Genomic DNA, 22,192 nt, shown 5'->3' with positions numbered 1-22,192 from the left:
AAAGTTATCCGTGGTGATTTACTCCATTTACTCAAGTACTGTACTTAAGAACATTCTGTGTACTTTATACTTTAAGTTCACAACGTTTTAGAGGGAAAGTTCATACTTATACCTCACTACATGTATTTGACACCTTTAGTTATTATTGAGATTAAGATTTTATAGGCAAAATATACGAGGAAGTAACATTTAATGCAGCATATAATATAAAATAATATAATATAAAAATAAAACATTTTACAAAGATTTTACATTTTAGCTGATAATACTTATTGTAACACTGAGAATGAAGGGCTTTTACTTGTAATGGAGTATTTCTTTAGATGATATTTCTACTTTTAAACTTAAGTAAAGGATCTGAGTATTAGTTCCACCACTAAACACTTATTCTGTACTCACCTCGGCGGCCAAAGGAGATCATGATGTCAGCGGTGCCACTGTACATTCTGGTGAATCTCAGAGGGGTGACTTTGGCCCAAACCTGCAGCGCTTTCTCTATGGAGTCATCTATCTCTGACTCAGACATGTCAGGAGTGTAGTTCACTATCCTGCAACACAGAAACATAGTCAAGAATATTGTCAGCTCGACTTACTACAGTTACTCTTTCACACACTTTCTCTCTTTAGATCAGTCACCTGTACGTGAGGCTGTTTTTCTCCCATTTGGGGTTATTTCCAAACGTAGAGAAACGGGCAATGTTGCCGTCAGGAACACCACAGCGAGGCTTCTTCATCATGACCATGGTGTCAGCATCCAGCGTCCCGGTGATCTGGAGACCAAAGAATCTCTGCATCTCACTCAGCTTCCTGGTCACTGGGCTGATCCCCTGTCTGATAGTTGGACCTCTCTCCTCGGTTAGGTTGAAGAATTTCTTAAGGTAGCTCTGTTAAAAGAAGATGATCATTTGATACTTACTAGTCAGTAATGGTCTACAGATTTGGTGAAACAATGAAAGTTCCCAAAATGCCCATATTGAACACATCTAGTGGGAACACATGCAAGGTGAAGCAAACATACGTACCTCTGCAAAACCTTCATCTTGCACAGTGACTTGTGATGCAGGCTCACAGGAAACTGCGAGTGCCAGGCTTAGTATGACGCACAGACTGCAGGACAGATTCATGCTTCCTTGTTGAAGGCGATTTGTGTTTCTGTGCTGGACTCAGCTGTTATATAGGCTGAGGAGTTGACCTGATGGGGAGTGGGCGTGTTGAGCAACTACCTTCTTGAGTCAGTGACTCAACAAGTATTACACTTAAAAGATGACAGGAAAAGATTGGACGTGATTGCTCAACCAAGAAAAAAATTCCCCAAAGCAGAACAACAACTAATATGGAAGTGTATACTTAGAAAGCAATAATGATACCTCTTAATATAAATACTCTCAGTGTTGTGAATCAAGAGGATGTCAGTATATTTCTTCATCAGGGATTTGCTTCTCTTGTGGTTTAACTAGGAAGAGCTGGACTTCTACTGAATATTTATCATCTTAATGTATAACATGGTTGTTAAATTCTTTATCTGTTGTTAATCTGAGCAGTATTCTTATATTTTACTCGGATATTTATGTCAGTCTGTCATGAATTCAAGGCTAACTGTCTTCTGTAACCCTCAGGCTACTGATGCTCCTGGTAGATTGTTTGTGAGTTAACAGAGACACCCTGCGTCTTGTCATGAGTATTTGAAGACTCCACAGACCCCTGTTGATGCTCTACAACTTTACTTTATCACTTCACAGCTACACAGCTATAACAATTAGGTTTATAGTTGTGGGTCAATGTTTTTCATTTTCGTCATCATCTTCTTAAAGGTTTCCTTCATTTTTTAAATAATATTGACATCCATTTATTCTGGAGCACATTCACTGGTGTCAGATAAGGGAAGTTTCCTTGCTTCAACTACATTATTTTCTTTATTTTTATACATGAACAACCAACTTTAATATGTATTCATGTATCTATTTATGTAACATTTGTACATTATTGTTAGCGTTTCCTAACACTGGGCACTGGGAGGAGCAGCACTTGTCTTTGTTGTGCAACTTTCAGGTAACTTTACACAGTAAACACAGACAGTGACGATGAAAGTGTTGCAATAGAAACGCAGCAGCTAAGTCATTTTAAATGTATATACATTTATTCGTTTTTTAATACTACAAAATCTAAATCTTAGCATTTTGCCTTCAAAATCGGTGACCAATTAAGCATGATGTCTGTGCTGCATATTTAAAAAAAACAAAACAATAACACACATGTAAAATCAACTTTCCTTTGTAAAAGTGGAATATTAAATCGTCAACAATGTAAAAAAAGAGCCCAAACTTAAATAATTGTTTTTGCTTATCACACAGTTTTTAATGAAAAGAAATTAAAAGAAAAGAAAACACACAAAGCCATAATTAATTCATAATTTCTGTTTCCAGGAAAATGTGTAATTTAGGGATATTTAATAGATGATGACTACGACAACATTGTATTACGACATTGTATTACATGCTGAGTTACCACTTCCCTACATTATTCATCAGCGAGCAGCATATGTGACATAATGTGGTTAATGCCGGATGTATATCACACACACACTCACACACAAACATTATTGTCTGGCCACTTGGCTATGTCTGAGAGAAATGACCACACTTGGTTCCTTATATTCAAGAACAGATCCTGTTTTAATATAATTACTTCTGTATACATTTACTCAATGTTACTGTCAGCACATCAACCTCCTCCTAACCCTGGAAAAAGACACTGTCTCTCTCTCACACACACATCAAACACCCACACATTTATAAATATTCTATGAATTATTTTATTTATCTATTTACCTGTAACTGTCTTCACTTGTCCTGTATCACTTAATCTCTCAATAAAGAAATCACAAATATTACACAAAGTCAACATTCATGAAATGTGTGATATACTGGTAAAAGTTAACTGTTGTGTGTTTAACTGTTTTTCATGTGTTAAAACTGGAAACAAACATTCATGTTTTCAAGCTATCAGGTCTAAATTAATTTGCAGTAAGATTATACATTAATAACAGAACAACACATTATTCAGGTAAGACGTCTTGATGATGTGCATGAATCATCCCAGCTGCTTCAGCAGTAGGTGGTTCCCCTCAAACAGTCTTCCTCCCTCTTCACATCCCTCTTGCTCGTGTTGCCCAGGGCAAAATCTAAACAAGAAGACATTTAGCTTTTAGTCATTAAGCTGCACAGTTGGTCTTAGGAATGCCCAATCCATTTTTATATTCAGACTGAAAACCTTATTTTTCTCGAGCACTTTTATTCTAAAAGATTTTAAAAACCCATGGCTGCATTAATATTATTATTAATAACAATAATAATAATAAAATAATTTATTTTAATGATTTAATGATTTAATCTTATATTTTAATTGTATTTCAATATAGATCTATCTATTTTATTTTGCTCTTTTAAACAGTATTTTCTTAACTTTGAATTGTGTTGTTCTAGCTTCTTTGTACAACACCTTGAACCTACTGCTGTAGATGAAACATGCGATATAAATAAAACTGCCTTGCCTAAAAAAAAAGCTCCCAATCTAATTTAAAAGGTTTTCAATACAGAACTCAAAGTTGAGGGATTACCTCCACATGGCTCTCATCATGGCTACGGCTACCAGCTAACAGTGAGATCCTGTTTTCTAGTGTTTGTGCATTTTCTTACAGAGTTAACCTGAAGGGAACCGGAGGGTGGGCGTTGTGCTTTGGGTGTTATCAGCAATGAGCACAGTTTAGAGCTGCAACCATTAGCTAGCCACACACAGGACTCACATGCATTAACATGCACGTGTGGCCGGCCAGGCCGCGGAAACAAAGCAAAGAGAAACTGGGATTACAACACCCATAGAGGGAGGAGGACTATGTTATCTGCTCAGGTAGACATTACTCCACGATATCTTTACAGAGAAAAAAGTTGCTTGCTGCTATATTAATGCTCTAATAATGCTCTGAATTTCAAATTGAAAATCTTAAACGTTACTCAGATTTGGCCATGCTGACATGACTCTATGGATGTCATTTTCTCTCGGTCTGTCAATGGGGCCACCACTTTCATCAAGACTGAAATATCTCAACAACTATTTAATTGGATTGCAGTTAAATTTGGTACATATTATTCATGGTCCCCTTGGGAGGCATTGTAATAATTTATTGATCCTTTCTGACTGAAATATCTCTATAACTAATGGATGGATGAAATGTTGTATAGATATCCACAGTCCACAGAAGAGGATGCCCACCTACTCTAGTGATTTCCTGACCTTTCCTGTAGCGCCACCAGCAGGTCAAAATAGTCCCCCTCGTAATGTCCTCCCGATTGCCATATACCGTTTGTCTCTGGGGTCAAAAATTACCCCGTCTGGTTTGACTGTTATTTAAAGCAAATAGTATAAATTGTCAATCAATTCTGTGTTACACCTTTAGTCTTACTTCAGTCCAACCCATTACCACACATTTCCCTTTGTTTTGGAATTTAGGGTCAATAGACCTTATTTACTTATTTTATTTTATTTTTTGAGTACAAAAATAAATGAAACAATTCATTATTTTGACTATATATTATTGTGAATATTTGTCTTATCACAGACTGGTATATGTCAAAGTTTAGTATAGATGCTGTTTTTTAATCATCTATATATTTTTAATGGCAACACATAATCACACCTGTTGTCCTCTGGGGTCAAAAATGACCCCGTCTGACTTCACTGTTATTTAAAGAATATAAAGTGGAAACTTCACCCAATTCTGTGTTACACCTTTAATGCCAACTTCATTCAAACACATTAACACCGTTTATTTATTCCATTTGGATTTTAAGGCCAATAAGACCTCATTTACATGAACTTTTACCTTCTTTTTTTTGCAAAAACAAATTAAATCATTAATTATTGTGACTATAGTTAACAACCAGAGTCACGTGTGTTGATGGATCATCACAGACTGGTGTATGTCAGAGTTGAGTTAGGATGCTGTTTTTAAACCACTTCAATTTTTTTAATAGCAGCAAATGACCACACCTGTTGTCCTCTGGGGTCAAAAATGACCCCGTCTGGTTTGACTGTTTATAAAGCATAAAGTTTAAATCATCACCCACCTCTGTGTTTCAACTTTTTAGTCAACTTTATTCCAACTCATATAAAACATGTCAACATTCATTTCCAAAACATTTTAAAAACTAGCTTTTCAGAATAGAAGCAGTCTGAATGTGCCCTCAGTGGGGCAGGTAGTAATGGCGTGATCTTTGCAGATGTATGCATTGCATTTTTGGCCTTTCATCATCCCTGTTGCTCACAGCAGCCTCATGATGCAGAGTGCGCATCAGAAGAACATTTTTCAGTTTTTTGGGGGGATAGGACACCAGAGCATGGGTCTCGGTGAAGGCAAACTTGGATGAGAACCATGACACCAGTGCAGTGGGAAGCTCAGGCTTATTCCGCCGTACTCATACCTGTCAACCCTCCCGTTTTTCCCGGGATTATCCCGTATTTTTACTTCCATCCCGTTTTTCTCCCGTTTAAATATTTTCCCGTAATTATCCCGTATTTTTACTTCCATCCCATTTTACTCCCGTTTAAATATTTTCCCGTAATTATCCCGTATTTTTAACCTTTCAAAAAAATAGGTGTATTAAAAAAAGTGTAAAGTGGCCTCCGGTAGAGCAGATGGCAGTATTATGTTTAACTTTAGCTGAAAAACGTTATCCGCCAGTAAACACACAGAAGAAGAAAATAGGAACAATAACACAGAAGAAGACGAAACAATATGGATGAGAGTTACAGTGAACGGGAGATAGATGGAGACGCAGTTGTACCTTCCAAACAAGTTAAAACTTTATGTAAGTACCAAATGGGAGGAGACCTTCCCTTATTCATTAAAAGCAGAGTCAGGGAAACTCGTGCTTTTTGTAAAGTGTGCCATTCAGATGTTAGCATCGCACACGACGGAATAAGCGATGTTCGCCAGCATGAACAATCGTCCAAGCACAAGCACGAGGCACAAAACATACACTGTCAATGACTTCATGTGGGACAAGAACTGTGTTGGAGGCAGACCAAGTGATCAAAGCTAAGGGAAAGATGTCGATGCTTTGTGTTAAAAATAATGTAGCCTTCAGCTTCTGCGATGATTTCAGTCGCAGTGTAGCGACATGTTCCCCGACTCTGACATCGCCAGGAAGTAGGCTACTCTTTGGGGGAAACAAAAGCCACACAACTCATCAATCATCAAATAAATTGATGATAATAACTAATAAATAAAATACATACATCTTATAAACATGTCTGTACAATAATACATACTTTAAATAAACATGTATTTCCTGAATGTATATACCCGTCCCTTATGTGTTTACGTTTACATTGGTGACTGAGAGCTGTTAAGGTATGGGCGGAGTCCGGCAAAAAATTTCCCTTATTTTGAAATTTCAAAGTTGATAGGTATGGCCGTACTGTTCCCACCATGTACAGCTTTCCTTTCAGCAGCTCCAGGCCAAGGGCCTGTGAAGTAAAGAAGTTGTCACATGTGATCATTTTACCTGGAGTCAAAGACAACTCGCATGCCCTCATTCTTTTTTGACTGTGCACCAGCAGGTTTGCCAGTGTATACCTGCATGTTCTATGTGTAGCTGGACCTGGCATCGCATCCACAGTCACATCAGTGCCTGGATTGTACATCAACGGCAGGAGAGACACCCACGTGTCCCATACGTCTCAAATGGGATTAAGTTTTTCTCGTCGACGGCCATCTTCTCTTGTGTCTTTATCATCAAATCGAATCGCTCTTGAGATTTTATGAAACATGTTGAGTGTCATGGTAGCGCGTTGCCCCTCCATGTTTGTCATGTTCAACACTGCCTCTTCAATAGGCTTAGCGGTTCTGCCCCCTCATTGTGTTGCCCGTCTCTCTCAGACTAAAAATGTGAAATGCACCAACATCTGTGATAAAAGGCCTGTTTGTTTTGAGTTTATGTTTTTTGTTGTCTTGACCATTGCTTGACCCCAGACATCAAAGGGGTGTGTGTATGTGTGCGTGTGTGTGTGTGTGAGAGTGTGTGTGTGTGTGTGTGTGTGTGTGTGTGTGTGTGTGTGTGTGTGAGAGAGTGTGTGCGTGTGTGTGTGAGAGTTTGTGCGTGTGTCTGTGAGTGTGCGTGTGGGTGTGAGAATGTATGCGTGTGTATGAGAGTGTGTGCGTGTGTGTGTGTATGTGAGAGTGTGTGTGTGTGTGTGTGAGTGTGTGTGTGTGTGTGTGTGTGTGTGAGTGTGCGTGTGTGAGAGTGTGTGCGTGTGTGTGTGAGAGTGTGTGAGTGTGTGTGAGAGTGTGTGCGTGTGTGTGTGAGAGTTTGTGCGCGTGTCTGTGAGTGTGCGTGTGTGTGAGAGTGTATGCACGTGTCTGTGAGTGTGCGTGTGTGTGTGAGTGTGTGCGTGTGTGTGTGAGAGTGTGTGCGTGTGTGTGTGAGAGTGTGTGCTCGTGTGTGTGAGAGTTTGTGCGTGTGTGTGAGTGTGTGAGAGTGTGTGCGTGTGTGTGCGTGTGTGAGAGTGTGTGCGTGTGTGTGTGAGAGTGTGTGCTCGTGTGTGTGAGAGTTTGTGCGTGTGTGTGTGACACAAAATTATTTTTGTTTACAATTTTTGGAACATTTGAGTTTTGCAAACCAGAACATTTTAACTGATCGAAAATAAAAATGTATCATCCTCACATTGGTTTGATTCAGGAACCAGAGCTTTAGGTGTGAACTCGCCATAAGTAGCAACTTTGTTCTTCATATACAGGATCTTTATATCTACATTTGTAAAATGACAACAAAACATACTTCAAAATGTATTAAAAAACTTTTATTTGCCAATTCATTCAGCCATTTACTTTTCACTTTATCACACTTCCTTTTTGTATTCATGTGCGATTGTAACAATGTTAATGTTTCAAAATGAATTTATATAACAAGCTCCAAAGTTCCACAGTTGCACTATATTAAACACAAAATCAAACAATGAATATGACATTTAAGTGAGTTAAATTAACTAATAGTTAAAAAGCAATGCATTAAAATAAAAAATGAAAATAATATATAAAGTGCTGTTCTCAGGAAGTGCATATATCCAGTATATACCTACAAGTGTGTAACAACATAATTTTATATTATAAGGTACATTATTATAAATTATGGACACTTGGTTGTAGGCACTGTGGTCAACATGTCTAAGTGCCCTTGGAAAAGATACTAAACCCCAAATTGTTCACACATCAAGTGCGAGTGTGTGTTTAATGCTCATGGTGAGCAGGTGGCAGCTTGTATGAGTGAATGGGTGAATGCTGACTTGTGTCAAAAAAATGCTTTGAGTGTTCGCAAAGACTAAAAAGACCCGATATAAATGCAGTCCATTTAACACTGTTGCCATCATTCTCTTTCAGAGTGGCCACATAAACAACTTAGTAAAGTAGTCTAAAAGTTGGTGCAGCGCAGGAAGTAGCTGTTCCTCAGCACACGGAACAACCTCCCGGTCCTCAGACTGTACTCAAACATGTAGGCTCCACTGTAGATGTAAGTAAAACCTGCAGAACAGAGACTCTGTGTTAGTTTCTGTGCAAACGTTTTCTCATTTTAGTAATCTTGACTTGGAAACCTTTGAATGCTACTCACTTTTGTACTGGAAAGCTGCAGTCACCTTGCCGGACACGTCGGGGAAGGTCTGATCCACTCGCTTGGGGAATCCCTGGTCCATAGTCTCTTTGGCCTCATCATAACTGAGGAAACACAGACCGTCATTAGACACATTCAATATGGGTTAGGTTTAAAAATACTAAAAGCAGAAATAAATGTATACTTTGAACACACCTGTAGTAATCGCTGCCTACAAAGAACAGAGTCTTGCCAGAGTCCACGTCATGAAGGGCTGCATCGACTTTCCTCACACTTTTGGGCAGACCAACACTGGAAATTGGTTTAGGATAGCCACGTACAAGATCATAGCCGCTGAAAGCCCAAACCTTCTGATCTGTATAGAGATTAAAATAAAATAAAATAGTTTAGTATATGCATGTAAAGATAATTAATGTTGTCTTGAAGTGACAGAAGAAGAGAACACATACCTTTAAAGAGAAAGACTCTGTCTGAGTGTTGGCTTTCATAAGCAGCGTCGATGTTGGAGGGGGCATTGGGCCAGAAGATTGTGATGAGACTTTGCTGAGGTGTGTTGCTCTGAGGGTTGCTCCGCCAGAAGAAGCTGAGAACACACAAGAACATAAATGAGTTCATAAGTCAGCTCTTGTGTGAAGAGAAAACCCTCAGATGTTCCTACAGTAAGTCTGATACCTGTCCTTGAAGAACAGCATCTCTCCTCGCAGGCTGGAGACAGCATCCAAGACCATGGTTGAATCACAGGCATCAGGGGTGGTGGGGGGCTCAGGTTCTTTTACAGAGGGATCCTTATCAGGGTTTGGACCTGGAGGATAAAAACAACGAGTCAGCAAGTTGAGCAGCGTCAAGAGATTGTGCAAGAGATTGTCAGAGGTTTTATTTGAGCGCTATGTGTGCAAACAGGAGTCAAGGATTGAGCCAGATAGTACTAACCATAAAGAGACTGGATGCCGTTGACATCATCCCGGGGCAGAACAAAAGTTTCAGGGTTTCTGTATGTGTACACAGGGTACATGAGAGCTCCAGGATCATCAGAGTGAGACAAGCCCAGGGAGTGGCCGAACTCATGTGCAGCCACCATGAAGAGGACGTAGCCTACAGCAGAACACACGACCCACAGGTTAGTTACAGCTCCTCTCCATGATTATATCATGTCAAACAGCAGTTAGTATGAGACACTATGCTCTGCATGAATAACCAACTGACCTGTGTTTGAACGGAAAGTGAAGGTCTCATCGTCATCAAAATGAGCGTCTCCACCAATGCCAGGGGACGGGGCGAAGGCATGGGCAAGAGTACCATCAGGGCCATCAAAGGGGTAATAATCACCATGTTCTGTCAACAAGGACATACTCAGGTCAGGATTTGCAAACCAAATAGAGCAAATCAAAACTGCATTTTCAAAATGCATCTTAGTGCTATGATTTATCAGCTGTCCAAAGAAATTCAAGACACAGAAAACACATGTACTAAAAGCAAAGATGCTTCAAGGGACGTCACAACCAACAAACTGATCAAAGAAATAGTATATACGTAACCGGGAAAAACACACTAAACATTTATTCTGTACTCACCTCGGCGGCCAAAGGAGATCATGATGTCAGCGGTGTCACTGTAGATTCTGGTGAATCTCAGAGGGGTGACTTTGGTCCAAACCTGCAGCGCTTTCTCTATGGAGTCATCTATCTCTGACTCAGACATGTCAGGAGTGTAGTTCACTATCCTGCACCACAGAAACATAGTCAAGAATATTATTGTCTCGACTTACTACAGTTACTCTTTCACACACTTTCTCTCTTTAGATCAGTCACCTGTACGTGAGGCTGTTTTTCTCCCATTTGAGGTTTCCAAACGTAGAGAAACGGGCAATGTTGCCGTCAGGAACACCACAGCGAGGCTTCTTCATCATGACCATGGTGTCAGCATCCAGCGTCCCGGTGATCTGGAGACCAAAGAATCTCTGCATCTCACTCAGCTTCCTGGTCACTTGGCTGATCCCCCGGCCGACAGTCTCCTCGGTTAGGTTGAAGAAGGTCTTCAGGTAGCTCTACAAGAGAGAACAGGAGTTTGATACTTACTACTAAATATGCATCAGGTGCAGAATGTATCTGCTCTGTGTAGGCAGAAGGGATGTTTTTTTTATTTGCAGAAAGTTATTCAGCAGTTACTAGACTGTTTCCTGTACAGCTTAACATTCAGAATTCAGAATTCAGAAGTTGAAGTTTCCACATATACTTTAATGCAAAATAGTGAGAATGAGAAGAAAAAAGACAAAGCAAGCATACATACCTTTGCAAAATCCTCATCTTGCTCAGTAACCTGGGATACTGGCATACAGTAAACTGTGACTGCCAGGCTTAGTAGAATGCACAGATCGAAAGTCTTCATGTTGAGTGTGACTTGTGTTCCTGTGCTGCAGGCAGTTGTTATATAAGCTGAGGACTTCAAAGCGACAGGGCGTGTTGAGCAAAGATGTCCTTGAGTCAGTCAATGACTCAATATTCCTTTTATGGTTAATAGAGGAAGTTGTGCTTTTATTGCTCGCCCAACTAAAACATTTCCCAAAACAAAACACTGTAATTATGATGACCTGACACATTTCTTACACACTCTCCGTGGGAATTGTCTTATGAAATAAAGATTACAACAATCTCATGAACCTGCCATAAAAAGTACTAGGCCTACCTATATATATATATATATATATATATATATATATATATATATATATATATATATATATATATAAATAGATATTTAAATTTAAATATATATAAATATTTATTTTTATTTGCTTTATTTTCCATCGGTTTTAAAGGTCATAATATAAACATTTTGAATGTGTTGATCCAGATCTCTATTGAAAACAGTAGTAGACATGCATAGGATACATGTGGAAGATTATTTTAAGTCAACTAACTTCCAAATAGTTCATATTACATTTGGTCAGAAATATGCCTTATCTTTCAATGTTAAGAAATTCTTAGAAAATGCCCCATTTGCTGAGCGCTTTTCCAGTCTTTGCAATGACTCAAAGCGCTTTACAACACATGTCAGCATTCACCCATTCACACACATACAGAGTGCGATGCTACCATACAGGGTGCACATCAGCTCGTCAGTAGTGATAACCATTCACACACTCACACACCGTTGGCCATCGGGAGCAATTTGGGGTTCAGCTTCTTGACCAAGAACACTATGACATGTTGACTGCAGGGGCCGGGGATCGAACCACTGACCCTCCGCTTCTCCTGCCTTCGCGCTGTTATCGCTTCTGGTGAGATAGTCAGGTGCCTTTTGTTGTGTCCTGTCATTATGAACATTATGTTACCCTACTTTTCAAATGAAAAGCTTTGACAGGTCAGGGAGTACTTGCTGATGCCTGGAGTCATTCTTTATGCTGTGCAATTATAATTATAATTATTAATTTGGGTTTAATCATCGTTTCTACTGTAACTCCCATTGAGTTTATGAAATCAGTAAAGTCAGTTTATTCTATAACTGCATGGTATAATGCAGGGGTGCCCACACTTTGTTGGCTTGTGAGCTACTTTTAAAATGACTTGTATTAAAAAATGCTGCGGGGTGCTGCTGCGTAGTTCTATATATATATATATATATATATATATATATATATATATATATATGTATATTTTCTTTAACGGTGCGCGATATACCCGCACTACCCTCCTTTTGGGCACCCCTGGTATATTGCATACAACATCTGAATTGTCTTCCACTCGATGGAGGATCTTTATTTACAGGTTGTTATTTTCCATCCAGATAGTTCTGTAATAATCTGCAACCACTTTGTACATCCATGTGGAAAGCTACATTTTGGTAACTGTTGCCTAATAGTGGGCACAGAGGAGCAGTAATGACTCTTGCAATGTATTGTCTCAGGTGAATTGAACATAACCAGAGAGAATGAATGTGTTGCAATAAAAAAAGCAACAATTCATTTTCTGTGACAGATCATCATCACAGTGATGCAAATATATGGAAATACATTTTAGATTTTGTTGAGTAGCTTTAGAAGAAATGTAGGTATCATGCATTACATATGAAGTATAAAGTATAAAAAACAGACACACCCAGCGGCAACATTTAAATAAAACACATTGTGTAACATCAACTTTGAAATCAAACAAACAAGAAAACTGTAATTTGATACATTACAAATGTCACTATTACAAGAGCCTATTACACATTGAGGTACCGTAACACTTTAAGCACTTTCCTGGATTCTTCAGTATCATTGGTATTACGTACATTGTGGTTATTGCCGAATACAGAAGTTTTGTAACACCTTGTGAGAACACACACAGCAGACACACAGCACCATTGTCATCAAGCTAAATAGTTTTCCTTCAATTATCTCATCTGAGTCTGTTCAGTGTCGTCGTTCTCCCTGCATTCCAGCAGGTCATTGGCAGGACTCGAGGACACGTATTTGGAGTTGAAGTCAAATTTGTAGTGGATGTTTCCTTTAAAGAAGTGCACAAGTCCTGTTGGGAATGAAATTCATTATTGTGATATTTAAAGTGTACATTTTCTGAGCTCAGTGCTCAAAATACATTAGTGATCCATCAATCAGATACGAACTAAAACCTATACAGGATCATATCGGCCATACAGGCCAATCCACATTCAATACCGTTTCCAGCAATCATTTATAAACTGTAAACTATAAATCTTAAAACGTTAGTGTATGAATGTTTCCTTCTAATTAAGAGGTGATGTGTAGTTACAGCCTCATGTTACCTAATGTTGAACAATTAACTGCTGAAATGAGAAAACGTTGTATCTTTGTAAAGTTCCTCAGAATGCTCTTCCAAGGGTGACCAATGATTTCCTGGTGATGCAGGTGAAGGGTCGGCTGTGATTTTAATAGACTTACAAGTATCTTTGTGTCGTTTTTTTGGCGATAAAATTATCAAATGGGCACTGAATACATGGTCGGCTCCTGCTTGGCCCTTGTCCACTTCAAAAAGAACGTTCCAAACTTTGTTCTAAATTAACTTCATACAGAAAAGAAACAAAAATCCATTAATATTTTGGCGTGGACGACGAAACAAAAACAAGATTTGTTCCCTCGTCTCGACCACCCGGACACAACATCATATAACATCAAGGCAAGAACATACGAGACTGATATAAGAAACATGTATTTTACATACATATAAGTAACATAACTTATATGTACAATTGAAATATCCTTCATATATAGCAAAAACAATTCAATAATTTTATATATAAAATCAATGCTTAAACTATGACACATACAGTATATCTCAAAAGTGAGTACACCCTTTAGATTTTTGCAAATATTCTGTTATATCCTTTCAGGGGATAACATTATCCTACTGAAACTTTGATATAACTTAAAGTAGTCAGTGTGCTGCTTGAATAACAGTATAGATTTATTGTCCTTTGAAAATTACTCAGTACACAGCTGTTAATGTCTAAACAGCTGGCAACAAAAGTGAGTACACCCCATAGTGAACATGTCTAAATTGTGCCCAAAGTGTCAATATTTTGTGTGACCACCATTGTTATCTAGCACTGCTTTAACCCTCCTGGGCATGGAATTCACCAGAGCTGCACAGGTTGCTTCTGGAATCTTCTTCCACTCCTCCACGACGACATCACGGAGCGCACGGATGTTGGACACCTTGCACTCCTCCACCTTCCTCTTGAGGATGCCCCACATGTGCTCAATTGGGTTTAGGTCTGGAGACATACTTGGCCAGTCCATCACCTTAACCTTCAGCTTCTTCAGCAAGGCCGTTGTCATCTTGGAGGTGTGTTTAGGGTCATTATCATGTTGGAAAACTGCCCTACGGCCCAGTTTCCGAAGAGAGGGGATCATGCTCTGCTGCAGGATGTCACAGTATATATTGGAATTCATGTGTCCCTCAATGAAATGCAGCTCCCCAGTGCCGGCAGCACTCATGCAGCCCCAGACCATGATGCTGCCACCACCATGCTTGACTGTAGGCAAAACACATTTGTCTTGGTACTCCTCACCAGGGTGCCGCCACACACACCGGACACCATCTGACCCAAACAGGTTTATTTTGGTCTCATCAGACCACAGGACATGGTTCCAGTAACTCATGTTCTTGGATTCATTGTCTTCAGCAAACTGTTTGCGGGCTTTCTTATGCATCGGTTTCAGAAGGGGCTTCTGTCTGGGGCGACGGCCATACAAACCGATTTGATGCAGTGTGCGGCGTATGGTCTGGGCACTGACAGGCTGACATCCCACTTCTGCAACCTCTGCAGCAATGCTGGAAGCACTCGCACGTCTATTTTTGGAAACCAACCTCTGGATATGACGCTGAGCACGTGGACTCAACTTCTTTGGTCGACCCTGGCGAGGCCTGTTCCGAGTGGAACCTGTCCTGGAAAACCGCTGTATGATCTTAGCCACTGTGCTGCAACTCAATTTCATGGTGTTGGCAATCTTCTTATAGCCAAGGCCATCTTTGTGAAGCGCAATAATCCTTTTTTTCAGCCGCTCAGAGAGTTCCTTGCCATGAGGTGCCATGTTGTCCAGCATTCAGAGAGAATTGTGCCCAAAACACCAAATTTAACAGCCCTGCTTATCATTTACACCTGAATCCTTGTAACACTAACGAGTCACATGACACCAGGGCGGGAAAACAACATCATTGGGCACAATTAGGACATGTTCACTATGGGGTGTACTCACTTTTGTTGCCAGCTGTTTAGACATTAACAGCTGTGTACTGAGTAATTTTCAAAGGACAATAAATCTATACTGTTATTCAAGCAGCACACTGACTACTTTAAGTTATATCAAAGTTTCAGTAGGATAATGTTATCCCCTGAAAGGATATAACAGAATATTTGCAAAAATCTAAAGGGTGTACTCACTTTTGAGATATACTGTATATGTAGGCCTACATATGAAGTAAAAACATATATACAGTACACAGATATGTACAAATCTATTTGAAATTGGAACAATTTCATATATGGACATATATTACTAGCCCATGCAAATACTGTACGTATGTTTTTGTACTTCACTTTAACTTCTTAGTTATATATATATATTTATGTAAATTTAATTTGGGATCCTCTGACCAGAGTTGATAATTACAACTCTCTCTTTATCAACCTAAGTGGCAAAACCCACTGACGCCTTCAAATACAGAATGCAGCAGCCACACACAATCACAAACTCCATAATTGAGTCTCTTTGCATTGGCTTCCAGTTGATTTTAGAGTGGATTTCAAAATTGTTTCCACTACTTTTAATATACTTTAATTATAATATATTTAGTCTTTAAGTAATCTTTCCTACTTTATTCGACTTCATACTTTTTTGTCCCACAAACTAATGTAGCAGATGAAGAAAACCCCCGTTGTCTGTGTAGAACTGCAGTTGGAAAAATAAGGTGATGTAACTACCCTCATAGACGACAGCTGCATCTATGGGAGTTGGAATCCCCGACCACTGCTGTTCTATAAGTGTTGGTGATCCCTCCATCATCTTCTGCTGCTCATTGTACCTACATATGGTACACAGAGATGACACCAACAAAGTCACCATGACTAATAAGCTTAAAACTATTGCTTTTCTTCTGATAAGCTTAATTTTTAATTGATATTTACTGAAAAGAGATTTCAGTTTTCAAACTGTAGGATATTAAATACCTCCAACACTCATGGCCAGTGAAGAACACGGTGTAGCGCTCATTTCTGAAGTGAAGAGCGGCATCAACAGATTTTATTCTGGAGGGGAAGCCCAAGTCCCAGATGTTTCTTGGAAAACCCTCCTCAAGTGTTAACTGCCTCAGCACCCAGTATTGATGACCTGAAACAAAAACACTACTGTCTCACATTCACAGATACAGTGTATTTATATCCACTACCCATTTGGGTATACATGATTAATTCATTAAAAAAGTAAATTAAAGCGCACAACTCATGGTGCTCTTTTATAAAAATACTTTATTTTACCTTTGAAAAACACATTAAGATTCCCCTCCACATTCTCATAGACAGCATCCAAGTAGTGAGGTACACTGTCTGGCCACAGACTGCTAATCAGGGTGATTCCTGTTTCATCAAACTGAGGATGTTTGCGCCACATAAATCTGAAAAGGCACAAAGTTATCTCAAACACATTTAAATTATTGCTTTGTCCAGTATCCAATGAGACATCAGATGAGAAGTAATTCAGTCTGCCACCCTTCATGATGTAGACATACTGTCGGCTACTGAGACAGTTTACATACCTATCTTTGAAAAACAGGACCTCCTGTTGTAATTCTGTTACAGCATCAAAGGACAAATCTGGATCACATTTGTCAGGTGTTCTTGGAGGAGGTCTTTTCGCAAACAGTGAAGCAAAATTGGGACTGATACCTGCAGGCAACAGAAGTAAACAGTTAAAGTGCCTTTTTGATTGAAACAATAATACCCTGCCCTTTGAAATGTACCCAGTTCATTATTTTCTGTTTAATTATCAGAAAATCATTGTAATTATTGACACCTATAATTAAGTGGCTGTCAAGTGAACAGCCGTCAGCATCCTGTTGCTCGCGCGCGTAGGAAGAGAAAGCTTCAACCAAAACAATGACTTGATGCACGAGACTAAATGGCATCATGTTGATACAATGCTGGAAAGTAAATTACAATCATATATTTAGAATAACGTTACTCTCTGTAATGTTGCTATATTTTATTTGGAACATAACCTCCATAAATGATTGGCACCCACCACAACAGTCCACGCAAGTGAAATATGTTATTGTGGATTTAGCTGGATAATGTTAGTTAACTCTAGCTTCTTGCTACCAAGGATGAATTGCTAGCTATCTAACATTAGCAAAATACAGTCTTGAGTGGATAGTGTCTGCCAATTAATCCAGACTCCCATCGCTGATCTGGCTGCTAAATTGTCAAGCTGGCCGTTTGCAAACAGCTCGTTACGAGGCAGGCAACAGATCCACACAACGCAGTTACAGCTAGCTGTCTAACCTAAGCTTAGGTTACAGTTAGCTAGTTGGCCGCCCCTGCCCTTGTACCCTTACATAATTTATTGTTGGCTAAAATCAATCACCGTTTGTCATGATACAAGTTATTACTGCAATCAAGCCAATTAGGCCCTAACATTAGCTAACATCAGCCAGTTGAAACCACAATATCACAAAATAATTCACATGTCTGAGTTTGTTGTCTGACAGCTACAGTAGCTTGGAAAACAGCAATATGGATTACTGAATTTAATTAAATGACTGTTTATGAGATCACAAATGAGACAAGAATTAACTACCCTGTTTTGTGCATTTCACAATAAAGCCTTTGAATCTTTTTAAAGATTTCCTTCTTCCTGAGCTGCTTTTGTCAGCTAAAACGCTCATTTACATTAACAGCCTATAAATAATCTTACATTTATGTAATGTAAAGTAATAAACTGCATATGTTAATGTCATGTAACCACAATGCAATTATGTTATAATGCTGCTGACTTGTGTATTTATGAGTTTATGAATCACTAGCAAAAAGCAGGCTCAGCTAAGCATCTACTGAAAGGCAACACAAAATAGTCTGAATAAAACAGCATCTAGCAGATTGGAAAAGGAGAAATCTAAGACTGTGAGAAGTTAGATTTGAACATTAAGTGTTAACACTGATTCACTGTTCACTGTCAACAGACTAATGATGCAACATTAGAAAGATGAAGTTGTGGTTTTCAGTTTACCACACCACTGCTGCTGTGGGAACAAAGACACTCAAATGTTATCTAGAACAAGTCTCTCCATGTGTATTTATACTCCCTTTCTGCATGTGATGAAACTGACATGTAATTATTTTATATGCAAATATTATTAATATGCATGTGTGTATTCCCTTTTTGCAATTGTTGAAAAACAATTACATTTTTAAATATTACTGCTTGTATTTGTCTGCTTTGGAGAAGAATCAGTGACCTTTCTGAATCTAAGCGGTGAAATGATGCCATATCTTTTGAATCCAGCTCAACTCACCATACAGGTGTTGGACATCTTTTACATCGCGGAAGGAGAGCAGTACTTCATCTTTGGGGTCAAAGTTGTAAGCTGGGTACATGATAGCTCCGGGATCAGATGAGTGGGGCAGGCCAAGTGCATGTCCAAATTCATGGACTGCTACAGCAAACAGGTTGAAACCTGGAGCAGCAACATAAGCCTTGTGAGGGTTTTATGGCACGCAAAGTTTGTAGAGCTGCACAAAACAGTTTACATAAATGTCAGTGAGAGGAAAAGGAAGTTCAGACTTGTCACCTAACATCTTATATATCAAACTTTAATTTGGGCAAATAGTGTGAATCTGTGGTTACTCCAGGTGTGGTTAGTTTCCAGTTCACAATCAGTTTCACCAATAAAATGTGACACGCAGTTTTTGCAAAATCTTTATATTCATCGAGTATTGATCAAGTTAAAGGAATAGATCTACATTTTGCAAAATACACTTATTCACTTTCTCGCCAAAAGTCTCCCAAAATGTCCAGCTAGTCCTTTAAGTCAACCTACTGTACTTGTTTTGTTAGTGTGTGAGATTTCTAACTCCAGTACTGTACCAGTAGAATTAAAACTCCAGTCTTCATCTGCATCAAAGTGCACGTCTCCACCAATACCAAACCCAGGCACAAAAGCATGAGCCAGGATTCCACCTGTGCCATCAAATGGTGAGCCGTCTTCATGGTCTGCAACAAACAGTGCAGTTAGACATTACATTCAGATCATGTATGCCATGTGTCTCTTTAAGGCTCACCGCCATTGTGGAAGGAGATGGCAATATCAGCCTCTTTCCTCCTCCGCTTGCGAAATTTCATCGGTGCAACGTTGGACCAGAGCTTCCACGCCGCCCTGAAGATTTTGTGAACCTTTGAGGTTGGGATGGAGAGGTTATAGCCAGCGATCCTGAGGATAGAAGATATTTTTACAACTACTTAATTTAATGAATCTTTACTAATCTGACACATTTAGTGCTTTTTGTCTCGCACTCTTTTATTGCGGCTGTTACAGGTGAAGAATAATGTTTGTGGCATGCATGGCTCTATGGAGGGCAATGTCCATATGTTGGTCAGTCTGTCCACCACTTTGGTCCAGAGTGAAATATCTCGGCTATAATATATACTATTGGATGGATTCCTATGAAATTTTGAACAGAGATTCATGGTCCTCTAAGGATGAATCCTGCTGATTTTGGTGATTCTCCGCCTTTTCCTCTAATACCAGGTTCATAAGGTTCACATTAGTGGTTTTTGGTGGGAATTGCTGAACTATTGGATGGATTGCAATGCAATTTGTTACACACATTAATGACCACCTCAAGATGAATCGTAACAAGTGCCATCATCAGGTCAATATTTTAATGTTTCCAATACTTTCTTTTAATGACCAGACACCTGTAAAACTAATGACATTCCTTCTGCCCTCAGCTGTACTTTGTGTTTAGTGCTAATTGGTTAATGTTAACAACTAAGATTGTGAACATGGTAATGTCATGTCTCATCGAGTTTGTTGAAGTTTTCTTGTTGTCTTGTCAGTCACAGTCTGTCATGTCACTTCTTGTTTTATTTTGTACCTACCTCTTGTTTCTCAATCCAGATCCCTTTACTTCCTGTCTTTGGGTGGTTTCCCGCCATCGTCAGCGCCTGCCCCGCCCCTGATTGTTTCCACCTGTTCCCACTCACCTCTTGTATAAATATTCCTGTCTCCCCTTGTCTTGTGCCAGTTTGTCTTGTTATATCATGTGAAATTAACCAGCGTATCAAGAAATGTTTTTTTTTCTGAAAAGTTTGTATAGCCTCCTCGTGAGAGTTTTGAGTTTGATTATCAGTTCTTTTTAAGTAAAGTATTGTTTTTTTCACACTTTATATTTGTTTCTGGCGTTGTGCGTATGTCTTCCTTCCCTGTGTCCGAGGTTGTGACAGGTAAATATTATACCTGCTAAACACCAGCATGTTGGCATTGTTATTGTGTTCATGTTGCCATGCTAGCATTAGCCTTTAGCTACAGTATAGCTGTGATTTAGCCTGATGGGATGTGCTTAGTTGTAAGTAAAAATCACATCAGCATAATCTTTACTACGCTGTCTTCTGCTCAATCCTCACCTGTAGCTGAGGGTGCTCTTCTTCCAGCGAATTGTCTCCCCAAATGGCTCCACGTCAGACAGACCGCACCGCGGCCTCTTCATAACTGCCACAGTCTCATTGGTCAGCTCTCCACTTGGAGGCAAACCAAAGAAGCGTTGCATCTTCTGGACCTCATCACAGAGTCCAGTCGTCCAATCTGGTCCATCTGTGTCCGTCGTCCTCTTCTGTCTCTCTGACTTGGGCTTGTAGCCATAGAAGTGCCGTAGATATTCCTGGAGATAATTCAGTCAGTATGCAAAATTGTGCAATACTGCAGTCAACTCAAAGGTAATGAATGTGTGCTGAGCTGTTGTACACCATTAAAATGCTGACAGTGTCTTTTATGTTTTTTTCTTTTTGTACCCCTGGTGTTTGACATGTACATTTATCTCGAAAGTAACGACAAACAAATTCTCAACCCCTTTTTAAATTACTAACATTTCAAATCAGGCCAGAAATCTTGGTGTAGGCAAGAACCTACATTTAATCAAACATCAATATTAAGACAATTACAAAATCAGCCTATCACCTTAAGAATATAACAAATATTAAAGGACTTGTGTCTCAGCAGCATTTAGAAAAGTAGACTGTAATGTTGTCTTTACAGGTCTTATACCAGAGTGCTGAGTCCTCACAGAGTGGATCACATCACTTCTCATATGGGAACAAATAAGGGTCATTTATATTTTGAGCTTGCAAAATTATCACAAATAATTTCACAGCCTGCAGTTGTATATCTGGTTTTGTGTGCATATGAACCTTTTTTTGCATGCTGTATCTGAATGTGTGAACGTGTAATAAATTATTGCAGCTGTGTGAATATTTTGTGCATGTGTGAAACAGTTTTGATGTGTAATAACACAAAAAAAACATTTTTGTATACAGTATGTGTGTAAGTGTACAGGAATGTCTTCAGTAAGGTTTCACAAAATCTGAGACCGACAAACCAATTTGTCCTCCAAATGTCACATCTTTGTATGAGATTTCTCACCAGAACAGTGTCTCCAGGGTGCAATTCATAACATGTACTTTCCGGTCGTAGTGTATTTTCCGTATGGCAGCTTGTTTGCAGTTTTGTGGCAATGGCATATACCTCTTTCATCCTGCTCTGCCTCTTGGCCACATAGTCTCTTCTCTTGTCCTCCACTGACATCCAGAATAAAGGGGTCTATGGTGAGTCTGGAGGACCTCCTGAAAAGAAAGAAATAAGGATCGTATCCAGTCGCTTCTGACCGGTTGCCGTTGTATGCATGGACCACCTTGGGCAGACAGGTTTTCCTGTCCAATTTCTCTTCCCAAGAAGAGTTCTGTTGAACCTCTCAACCTGCCCATTGCCCACTGGATGGTAGGGTCATGGTACAGCTTGCTG

At 39.3% G+C, this 22,192-nt stretch overlaps 3 protein-coding genes across 3 annotated transcripts in view; all 3 read right to left on the bottom strand.

Moving 5' to 3' along the window:
• The window catches only part of LOC115018871 (collagenase 3-like), a 3,750-nt gene extending 2,655 nt beyond the window's left edge, over window positions 1-1,095 (bottom strand). The window contains exons 1-3 of the mRNA XM_029448115.1: window positions 1,023-1,095; window positions 637-884; window positions 400-548 (exon numbers count right to left, since the gene is read on the bottom strand). Of these exons, the coding sequence (XP_029303975.1) occupies window positions 400-548; window positions 637-794 (307 nt within the window). The 5' untranslated portion in view covers window positions 795-884; window positions 1,023-1,095. The remainder of the gene's footprint in view (window positions 1-399; window positions 549-636; window positions 885-1,022) is intronic.
• A 6,747-nt stretch (window positions 1,096-7,842) lies between these two features.
• Window positions 7,843-11,065, bottom strand: LOC115018870 (collagenase 3-like). Its single transcript, XM_029448114.1, has 10 exons — window positions 10,950-11,065; window positions 10,472-10,707; window positions 10,235-10,383; window positions 9,867-9,995; window positions 9,594-9,755; window positions 9,336-9,465; window positions 9,113-9,246; window positions 8,859-9,018; window positions 8,664-8,767; window positions 7,843-8,575 (listed from the first exon to the last, which is right to left on the bottom strand). The coding sequence occupies exons 1-10, from the start codon at window positions 11,046-11,048 to the stop codon at window positions 8,466-8,468; spliced, it is 1,413 nt and encodes a 470-aa protein (XP_029303974.1). The 5' UTR covers window positions 11,049-11,065; the 3' UTR covers window positions 7,843-8,465.
• A 1,972-nt stretch (window positions 11,066-13,037) lies between these two features.
• LOC115018725 (collagenase 3) lies at window positions 13,038-21,410 on the bottom strand. The gene is made up of 9 exons (XM_029447909.1): window positions 20,803-21,410; window positions 19,458-19,606; window positions 19,264-19,389; window positions 18,692-18,853; window positions 16,937-17,066; window positions 16,659-16,795; window positions 16,353-16,512; window positions 16,107-16,207; window positions 13,038-13,171 (listed from the first exon to the last, which is right to left on the bottom strand). The coding sequence occupies exons 1-9, from the start codon at window positions 20,943-20,945 to the stop codon at window positions 13,038-13,040; spliced, it is 1,242 nt and encodes a 413-aa protein (XP_029303769.1). The 5' UTR covers window positions 20,946-21,410.
• Window positions 21,411-22,192: the final 782 nt, after the last annotated feature.

This window comes from Cottoperca gobio, chromosome 14 (genome assembly GCF_900634415.1).
Source record: "Cottoperca gobio chromosome 14, fCotGob3.1, whole genome shotgun sequence".
Lineage (NCBI taxonomy): Eukaryota > Metazoa > Chordata > Actinopteri > Perciformes > Bovichtidae > Cottoperca > Cottoperca gobio.
This window is presented reverse-complemented; position numbering and strand designations above follow the sequence as displayed.